The following is an 11158-nucleotide window of genomic DNA, read 5'->3' on the forward strand; positions in this document are numbered from 1 at the left end:
GTACGATAAATCTTGTGAAAGTTAAGTGCAAAGTACAGGTTAGCCCAAGTTAGGAATTGCATGGAATTGCTGTTAACTAAGATATCTAGAAAAATATTCAAATGCAAGCTGTGATTATGATCTTTATTACTTAAAAGAAAGCTAAATCCTTAAAGGTTCTTGTAAGTTGAAGCACACACTTACATATATGCATACATACATACATACATACACACACATATATATATGTACTATATACACACACAAGAAGTCCACAGTTATCAGTGATCTGGTTTTCATGGTGCTTGTCAAGCAACAAAAATCAGTGATTTTCGATGCCAATCTGCACCGATGTCTGCTTATTGGCTCTGATGCTTACCTAACGGGTGCTGATAACTGAAAATTGCTGATTTTTGGTTATCGGCAGTTTTTAGTTATCGTCACACTGCCGGAATGGAACCCCCACCAATAACTAGGGACTGCCTGTATAGGGTTCCGTTCTCCTAGGGGTGCTGATGAGCAACAACCGCCATTAACTGAAACCCAGGTGATTTATGGTGCAGAGTTTCAGTTATTGGCACCTCTGTTAGGTAGGTTATGGCGCCATAACTCTATCGTCGGCATCTTATGGCGCTGATAACTGAAAATCGGCCTGTTATGGCCCCATAAGTTGCCGATTTTATGGGGCTAAACAAGCGCCATAAAACTGGACTGCCATTAACCAAGTCCACTGATAACAGGATTGCCTGAATGCTGTATTTATACTGTATTTATATTTAGATAGATACGGTATATATGAATTGTTGAATAAGTCTGTCTTTTAGTATGAATATTGTAACCAATTTTGTATTAGCTAAGGTATTACTAATGTTATGCAGTGCTTTGAAATGCAAGTAGTTATTCATCCTGTTGTTATAATGGTAAGACATTTTCAGAAAATAAATTGTGTAAGTTTTTTACAGTATTTTGTGAACCAGTAAACCAATTTCTCCTCTCTTCCATCTAACCAGAATTAGCGTACCGGACACAGTTGAGAAGGAAGCAAGATAGTGGTTTTGGCAACCGTCTTCTAGAGCATAGAGGTCTTAGAAACACTTATGATATGGAAGATTGTGAATATTTTAGTAGTTAATGTGTATTTTTTTATTATGGCGAAATCGAATGCAGGAAAAGTTATTTGAAAAGATAATTTTTAAATGTTATAATTTGTAAATTCTAAATGTTGTTGGTATGTTTGTACTATATTAAAATCTTTAATGCAAACTATTAAAACAGGAAAATTAGTACTTAGATGGCAATAGAATGTAATTCATTACAAAATTGTTGTGTTGTCCACAACTGTATTTTATGTAATGTAATGGTTAATTTTCCTTCCTTTAAATTTATCTGGGAGTAAGCTGAAATTGTTAGGATAGATAGTTAAGCAGGTTTCAGTTTTGTGCGTTGAGCATCCCTTGAAAATGGAAGCTAAAGATTCATTACTAATCTCTTCAATCAAACAAGAAAAGGAGAACCTGGATAATGATCAAACTACTTTTACAGTTGAAGGCTCTTTATTTGTAGAACCACATATAGAAATTAAGACGGAACCAGAATTTATTGATGTTGATTGTATTGATGTTAACTCCTCATGTAAATCCATAAAGGTGGAAGGTGATCCTTTAAGTTGTGATGAAGATCGAGAAACTGGAACAAAAATAATTGAAAATGTAGATACGCTATTGCATACAGAACACTGTCCTATACCATTTACATCTTTTGGGAAATCATTTAATGAGAAATTATCAGGTGAAAATGACAAAAATGATTGTAATGAAATGGCACAATTTTCACAAGAAAATAATAAAAAGCAAAACAGGGTAACTTGCGATGAATGTCAGAGTACTTTTTCTAGCTTAGGTAATCTCAAAGCCCACATGAGACTCCATACTGGAGAGAGACCATACTCTTGTTCAGAATGTGAAAGTACTTTTTCTCACTCAGGCCATCTGAAAAGCCACATGAGAATCCATACTGGGGAAAGACCATTCACTTGTTCAGAATGTCAAAGTACTTTTTCTCTCTCAAGTCATCTGAAAAGACATATGAGAACTCATACAGGAGAGAAGCCGTTCACTTGCAGTGAATGTCAAAATCGTTTTTGTAATTCATATAGTCTCCAGCGACACATGAGAACTCACACCGGAGAGAGGCCATTCGTTTGCAATGAGTGTCAGAGTAGCTTTAAGCATGCAGATAGTCTAAAAATACATATGAGAACTCATACTGGGGAGAAACCTTTCACTTGTCAAGAATGCCAAAGCAGTTTCTCTCATGCAGATAATCTCAAAATACACATGAGAACTCATACTGGAGAGAGGCCATTTGTTTGCACTATATGCCCAAATAGTTATGCTCGAGCAAGCAGTCTCAAAATACACATGAGAACTCATACTGGGGAGAAGCCCTTCAGTTGTCCCGAGTGTCAAAGTAGGTTTGCTATGTCCAGCCATCTCAAACTCCACATGAGAACCCACACTGGGGAGAAGCCATTCAAATGTGCTGAATGTCCAAGTAGCTTTTCTAACTCAAGCCATCTGAAAACACACATGAGAACTCACACTGGAGAGAAACCATTTTCTTGCAATGAATGCCCAAGTAGTTTTTCTCTCTCCAGCCACCTGCGAAGGCACATGAGGAGTCATACAGGAGAGAAGCCGTTCACTTGTCCCGTATGTCAAAAAAGTTTTACTCATTCAAGTAGTGTCAAAACACACATGTACATTCATACAGGAGAGAAACCTTTTACTTGCAATGAATGTCAGAGTAGTTTTTCACAGTCAAGTTGTCTCAGAAGGCACATGAAACTTCATTTCCAATAGAGGCCATTTAATTTGTTTCATTCCAAAGCAGATTTTCTTACTAAGGTCATCTTAAAATACAAATTTAAAGCCATTTTTCTGTATGGAATCAAAAGTAGTTTTTCATATACGTAAGTAGTTTACCAAGTAATTACATAGCATTAGTCTCTACCTGTGTGGCAACCTTGAATTTAACAATCGTGTTAGCATTTCGATAGTTTAGTATAGGTAGCCCTGCCCACTCAGCGGGTGTGCTAACGACTTCATCGATAGCACCGTTCATACTCAACATCGTCGAGCTTGCTGCAACTTGGTTCACCGTTTTTTTAGTGTTCTTGTTGGAATATGGTGAAGTATTATCACTTTTATGTAGCCTTTAATCTTTTGTTTGCTTATGTTAGCTTTTTGAATTACATATGTAGTTATGTCTGATTCGACGTTATTGTAGCGAAGGCTGTAGGTCTAGACTGACTAAGCTTTATTATGATTCACATTTTATGTGCAGTAATGTAGATTGCCAGATATGTTCTAAGGAGAATACTTTTGATGAGTGCAAGGATTGAAGATGAGAGAAAGTGGGAGGTTCTTGAATCTTGCCTTAGTAAACTTGAAAAGGATAGAAAAGTTAGGTATATCTTAGTTTTACCAGACCACTGAGCTGATTAACAGCTCTCCTAGGGCTGGCCCGAAGGATTAGATATTTTTACGTGGCTAGAAACCAGTTGGTTACCTAGCAACGGGAGCTACAACTTATTGTGGGAGCCAAACCACATTATATCGAGAAATGAATTTCTATCACCAGAAATAAACTCCTCTGGTTCCGCGTTGGCCAAGCAGAGAATTGAACTTTGGACCACCGGATTGGTAGCCGAGTGCAAAATCCACTTGTCTAACGAGGAACTTGAAAGGGATAGAAAGAGAAAGGTGACCTTTAGGGCTGAGAGTAGGGCTTCGGTTTACCTAGATTTTTCCTCCAAGCTTAAGTCAGCTCTTAGTCTTGCTATACCTTCCTCCCCTGTTCCTGCCCTTTCTCCTATGCCCAGCCCTCCTCCTATCAATCCACATACTCCCATACCAGGCTCCCATGCATCTGACCCCGATGCCATTGCCAACCTTGAATCCAGGTTTGATAAGAAGTTAAACCTGGTACTGCATACGGTCTGAGATAGGGATGTCCCTGAAAGTCCTAATGGACAGTTTTTTTGTGATAAGTGTCTAGTGAAGTGCAGGTGGAGGAGGTGGCTACTCGTCCCGCCGGTTCTCCTAGATGAAGGTCCCTGTTCAGCTCCCCTAACCCTGGGAGAAGACATACTGGAGCTCCAAGGGAGGATGGTGGGGTTTGCCCACAAGTAGTCATCCCCTCAGTTGAGCCTGTTGCACAAATCCAGATCTTCACAGACGGTCGTTGGAAAGGCCTCCTTGGATGTGCATTATTTGTCTTCAAGTTGAGTCTGATTAAGATCACAGGCTCCACAGATGCTTCCTTGATTCATCCCAGCCTCTGAAGGGGCACACAGACAATACCGGTCGATCTTCTTTGCTGCATGTTAAGCAGTACAAGGAGGCACTTTACAGTTCACAGCCTTCCTGCAGCTCAGTCTTTGCCTAGGCTTGGCTTCCTACTCATCCATGAGATTTGCAATGCACTGTTGTTAAGGGGACCATCCGCTATGGCGGATGACATGTCAACTTGAAAAAATAAAAAATCAAGTTATTACTTGTATCTATGTAGAAACATGCCGTGCATGCTTTCCAGAAGTTTCAGCCAGTTATTTTTACAAATAATGAAGATATAGCGGTTTTTAAATGATGACGTCATCGTAACTGCGTTGTCTGTATGACTGAGTTTGACAGGATCATTTTTGCGTGTTTATTTTTGCATATATACAGCGATATTTTCAGATTTTTTTCGAAGTTCTCATACATCTGATAGCAATGAAAGGTAGTGTGACACTGTGTGAGAGGCGAGCTGCTCAGAGCGGTTATTTATAGGCGAGACTCAGAGAATGACTCGGTTACTCCACAGACATCAAAGGAGTTACATGCACTTACACACTTGCGTTTGGTTACTAGCTATTTACGTTATTTTTATAACTTCTTAGTGAACTTATAGCAATGCCGAAGTTACCTAAGATCAAGAAGGCTACTCAGCAACTAAGGCTAGCAAAATTAGTGAAGGCCAGGAGTGTGCTGAAAGAAAAACACGAAAATTCTTTGTTATCAGCTCCCTCATTGTCTCATGTCAGGCCGTCAACATCATTGTCTCGTGTCACGCTTAGGGTATTAATACCACTTTTAGGGGGAGGACCAGGATCCTTGATGTAGAAATCAACAATAAAAGTATAAATAAAGTAATTATAATAATGTTGTTTTGACTTTTATTAGAAAAAAAGCGAAAATTTACATAGCAAATCTTTGGGAGCTCATAACTCAAAAACATACTTATGCGCATGTCAGTAACCATTACTCGGTTATTTATTATCCAATTTTAGAGAGAAAGATATCATTGGAAAGAGGAATAAAAATCCCATAATTCCTTGTGAGCCAATTTATTCTTTCTTTTTTTTACGATTTTTTTGAGTAGACAAAAATTTTTTTTTTTAAATTCATAAAAAAAAAATTCTGTTCACAGGATTATTCCATATATAAAGTAGTTTTTATGGTATGATTTTCAATACAACTGATGTCATATTAGCAGAGAAAATGCCACCTAAATTTTTTTTTAATTATAATTTTTGCTAATAAAACTAAAAGTTTTTGCTCAAATGACTTGAAATTTTTATATGATGAAGTTATTATATATATCTAAAACATATATGGAAATTATGTATTTTGTATAATAAAAAAAAAATACACTACATAGCGGACGGTCCCCTTAAGTGCCCTCATTTGGATCTCAGGCACTCGTCACTTAAGTGCCCATCTCATGTCAAGCGCCCAACGCCAGCTCCCGAGTGCCCAGTCACAGTTAGCCCCGACACAAGAGATTCTCTATTTGGAGATGATTCTCAATTCTTGGACTTTTCGGTCCCCTAAGAGAATTGGCAACAGCCTCCAGACAATCCAATTTTTTTTATCTGTCGTCTTGTTCAACCCATCAGTGGATGAGCCTACTAGGAACTCTATCGTCCACTGAGACCTTGCCAAGTTGGGAAGACTACACGCGAGAGTACTCCACCTCTACCTAAAAGCCAACTGGGACAGGGAAACCCAGCCAGACTCTGTTGTACTCCCTATCACTCGGGAAATCAAATTGGACCTGTATTGGTGGCTGACAGGCTTCGAGCAGTCAGGAAGCTTGTCAAAGCAAAAGGTTTTTCAAGAGCAGCTGCAGAAGCTGTTGCAAAATGCAGACAACAATCTTCTTGCGACATCTACCAAACTAGGTGACCAGTTTTTCGTAGATGGTGTCTCAAACATAATGTCTGGTCCTCTGAGATATCTTTGACCCAAATAGCAGACTTCCTCCTCTATCTGAGGACCTCAAGAGGTCTGTCCTCTTCCACCATCAAAGCATTAAAGAGTATCGAGCTATTATTAGCTCGGATTTTAAGCACTAAGGTCTAGACCTGTCATCAAACACGGATCTTAATGACCTCATCAAGTCATTCGACACTTCTAAGCAGAAGAAGGCTGATCTGCTTTCCTGGAATCTAGATGTCATGCTCAAGTGGCTCACAGGCCATCCTTTTGAACCCCTCGATTCCACATCCTTAAAGACCCTCCCTCGTAAGAGGCCCTTCCTTGTAGCTTTGGCAACTGCCACGCATGTAAGGTGTAAGTGAACTGCACGCTATTGACGAGAGTGGGCTTCTCCCAAGGAGATGCAGTGTGCACCTCTACCCTAGGTTTCCTAGCCAAGAACAAGGACTCATCCAGGCTCTGGCCTCATTCCTTCCACATAAAGATCTTAATTGAAATTCTGGGCCTGGAGGAAGAGGAAAGGATTCTTTGCCCAGTCAGAGTCCTAAAATATTACCTGCGAAGGACTGAGATCAGAGGGCCTTCCATTAACCTCTGGTGTTCTGTCAAGAATTCTTTTTGCCCTCTTTCAAAGAATGCATTGTCGTTCTTCTTAAGGGACTTGATCTCTGAAGTGCATTCTTGTATTCAGGAGACATTGTTTTCATTCAAAGTGAAAGTGCATGAAGTCCAAGCATTCACTACCTGTCTCACTTCAAGCATAATTTGTCCATTTTGTTCATTCTTCAATCGACCTTATGGTGGTGCAGATTGATCTGGTGTTTGAATATTGCACTACCCTCACTACCCTCCCTGAGGTCATTATCAGTGGCTGGCTGGCAGGGTTATGGTTATGGTTTTAGGGGAAGATTCTTTTGCTCCTCTGTCTCTTGCTCCTTGACGTAGGGCGTCGAGTTTTTGGCAATATGGGGGTACTTTGTACCTGGAGTGCCCACCAATCTTAATGGATGGTTAGTGTTTTATTTTTCAGTGTAGGTGACAGCATTGTCTGGTTGTTGGTTTTTATTGGTAATGCGTCCAGGACAATGGCGCTTATCATATACTATATCTTGTCAGTGATCAGGCTTACCTTCCATTACATGACTCCCACTTATGTAAAGGCGACCCTTGGCTCAACCACCACGCCACTACAGGTTAAGATGAGCACCAACTCGAGGTAGTATTCACCTGCAGTAGCTCTCTTACCAGGTAAAGAAGTGACAAGCATCGTTTCAATGCTAGCCATACTTACTATTTCAAAGTCATTACCACACCTTACTGTTTTGGAGTAGAATATGTCCATTCATCCCAGCCCAATCAATGTGGGATTCAGCTATGTAATTACTACTTCGTAAGCTAGTACTTATATGAAAATGATATTTTTATAATAAAATTAAGTTTCATATATAGTACTTGCCAGGTAATTATAGATTCAGAGCCCTCGCTCCCCCTTTCTTGAACATAAGGCACAAACAGAATGACGCCGTCAGCGAAGTTGTTACTATGCACCTGTTGAGTGGACGTGGCTTGTCACCTACACTAAACTATCAAAGTGCTAATGCGATTGTTAAAGGTAGCCGCACTAGTAGAAACTGTAGCCATGTAATTACTTTGTAAGTAGTATATATGAAACTTAATTTTATTATAGAAATATAATTTTTCTCTCATATCTATTCAAAGTACATACAAAAACTCAAAAATAGAATTCTTTAACTACCACAAATGTCATCGGTTTTTCTCAGGTTGGTTAAAATGTGCAGATAAACTTCTTAAAGATAGTGTTCATATGGACATTATCTTGAATTTTGTTTTCCAAAGCAGATGCAGTAGAACCTTGGTTTTTCGTACGTAATCCATTTCAGAACATCCCATGAAGTCCGAAACGTACAAAATCTGAAAGAATAATTCCCATTAGGAATAACATAAATCCAATTAATGCGTTCCAGACACCCAAAAATATTTTTAAAAAATACATTTTATAGTGAATAAAAGTTTTACATACAGAAAACAATGAGAAATAAATATAAATCAATAATGAAATGGATGAATAAAGATTTAGCATCACTACCTTTATGGAAGACTTGTTAGTATATGGAAGACAGAGAGGAGGGGAGGGAGGAGGAGAGGTTATTGTTTGGAAGGGAATCCCCCTCCAGGACTTCAGGTATGAAGGACCCATCTTGGGTTAATTCTCCTCTTCGTTTTTTACTGGCAATAGGACAAGCTGGAGAGTCACTGGACTCTTGTAGAAAACAAAACTGTCCTGAGACATTTGTCTCTTGCATCTCTAAAATGTGCCTAAAGGGGAACAAGGCATTGTCATTAAAGATGTTGGAGACATGGATTACAACATCTTTGTTGGGATAACAGTTCTACACAAAATCTTGTACAGGACTCAACTTTGCAAACTCCCCTTAATCACTGAAGTAGGGCGCATTATGTAAGTATGCCCATTTGCTTTTTGAATTTTGCAAACCAGCCTCTGCTGGCCTTAAATTCACTAACAGCAGCCCTTGTAGGCATTTTCTTATTGAGATCGGCATGCAACACCCTCCAACACTTTGCAACTAGTTCTTTCTTAAATTCTATAGTGTTTCTTGCTGTTTTTATAAAAGGGCTGGCATTTGGAATTTCTTTAGCTCCATGATGGCTTATTTAGCAGTTGCACTCGTAAAAAAAAAAATTAGTAAAAAAAAGCACAAATAACTAACAGAAAAGCAGAATGGGTCACGAGAGAACACGGGATGCTTTGTTTAGGTGCTTAGTACAGGGCCTAGTCACAAGGTGGGCCCTAGAAGGAGCATTTCCAGGTGTACAAAATCCGAGGACTTGGGTGAAACCAGAGTCAAAATTTCATCAGAAAAACTTTACGAAAACCGAATCGTACGAAATCCAAGGTTTGACTGTATTCTTGATGTGCATTCATATAAAAGCCTTTCAATTTCTATAAACTAAATTTATTTTAAACTTATGGAATCAAGTAGCATTCTATATTTTTAGGTAGTCTCAGACATGTAGTGAGAGTACTAAATATATATCTACTGTGCATTTCAGGGCCATGTCTAACTGATTTTCGTCAATAAAATCTTACCAGAACATCAGATATGGATCATATTTTGGAAATAACAATTTGAAGCCATGGCCAAATTGGCAAAAATATGAAGTGATATATGTATAATATTGATAATTAAGGCACTTATAGAGTAAATCAAAGAAGTTTGAAGGGAACTTAACTAAATATAGTAAGCACCCAGAGAGAGACTATTTGTGACATAAACTATGACATCAGACGTAATAGCAGGGTTCCTAGTAGTATGATAATTATCGTAGAAACACAAATATTTGACCCTCTTGTACAATAAGTATTAAAGGAAAGGCTAGGCAAATCACTGTTGAGGATGACGATAATATTATGGTTTCCATTGGTAATACCTCGGGTAATGAATAAGAATTTGGTATATATACATATGACAATATTATTGCTAAGGAATTATGTAAATATACTTATGGAAATATTACTACTTTCATTGAACAATTTTACATTGACTATAAGAATGTACATAGCAATTATAACAAAAATTCTATTTACTCTTTCACTATCAGTTATACAAAACCTTTGGAACTGGTGACATACAAACTCTTTTTGCAAAGAGTTTGTAAGATTTGGTCCATATTTCAAGTTGAAAGAAACATTAATTGTGCCATGGAACTGTATTACACTAATAATATTCTCATTTGATGCTCATTCCCTTGTACTTTACTTAGGGTTGAGTGTGTGAAACAATATAAGAATTCCAAATACATAATACTGTTACTACTACCAACAAAACATGCGAGTCTTCATTCATAAAATAATATGGGTGGGGTGTCTAGTAAAGGACATCATACTACAGTATCAATGGGTGGGATGTTTTCCTAGCCTCTATCTATGAGCTTGCTAGATTTAGCTCATTTTCCCTTTAAATTTCTTTGATTTACTCTGGTAAGTGCTGTAATTATCAACATTATACATCACTGCATGTATTTGTCAATTAGGCTGCAGCTTCAAATAGCTAGTTCCAAAATATGATCCATATCTGATGCTCTGGTAAGATTTTATCAACGAAAATCTATTAAACACCTCCCTAAAACGCATAATAGTATACATACTCATTGCTACCTAATCATGATGTGAGTTAGGCAACACTGCACATGTAAGAGTGCTTGATAGCTGGAAACAGCTAGTGTACTATAAGCATGGTCTTTTTATTTTTGTAACCTAATTTCAGATTGGGACATCAGTTGGTAATCTCATCCCAATCAATTACACTCAGGTTGCCAACATTTATGTTGTCAAAATCCTTGTCTTGTATTCTGAGCAGTCAAAATAATTCTTCATAAATTAGTTAAGAATTTGTAAAATTTCCAATCTTTTGGAGTGTAGGATAATTTTTTATTAAAATCAAGTATTTACAACTGATAAAAGGTGAGATTATTGAAAAAAAATGTTTGCACTATATCGTGTAAGGAAATGAATTTAATAAATATTATTGAACAAAAGACCAAGGGAAGGTTGTGACTTTTCTTGTTTGTGCAGGCTGATGAATTCACAGAAAATATAGTTTTTTTATGATTGTATATTTTATTTTTATTTTTATCATTGTCATTCTAATAAAAAAAATATAAGGTGCTTTCATCAAGCATTCAAGGATTTAGAGAATTTTTCTGGGCTCAGCCGTGTCGCTCCGTGAAATGTGTCCTCTTTAGCACTATTTCTAGTAAAATATTGCTATGTACCAGAGAACTGCTAAATTGGACATGTCAGAAGTCTCTGACTCGCTCACCTAAATAAAAGGTGTCGGTATAGACTGGTCGGAGTGTTAAACACTATACACAGT

The 11158-nt window shown here is 37.8% G+C and overlaps 1 protein-coding gene across 1 annotated transcript in view; it reads left to right on the forward strand.

Moving 5' to 3' along the window:
• The window catches only part of LOC135212624 (gastrula zinc finger protein XlCGF57.1-like), a 71646-nt gene extending 60665 nt beyond the window's left edge, over positions 1-10981 (forward strand). The window contains exon 2 of the mRNA XM_064246212.1: positions 990-10981. Within this exon, the coding sequence (XP_064102282.1) occupies positions 1440-2840 (1401 nt within the window). The 5' untranslated portion in view covers positions 990-1439 and the 3' untranslated portion in view covers positions 2841-10981. The remainder of the gene's footprint in view (positions 1-989) is intronic.
• Positions 10982-11158: the final 177 nt, after the last annotated feature.

This window comes from Macrobrachium nipponense, chromosome 41, assembly GCF_015104395.2.
Source record: "Macrobrachium nipponense isolate FS-2020 chromosome 41, ASM1510439v2, whole genome shotgun sequence".
Classification (NCBI taxonomy): Eukaryota; Metazoa; Arthropoda; class Malacostraca; order Decapoda; family Palaemonidae; genus Macrobrachium; species Macrobrachium nipponense.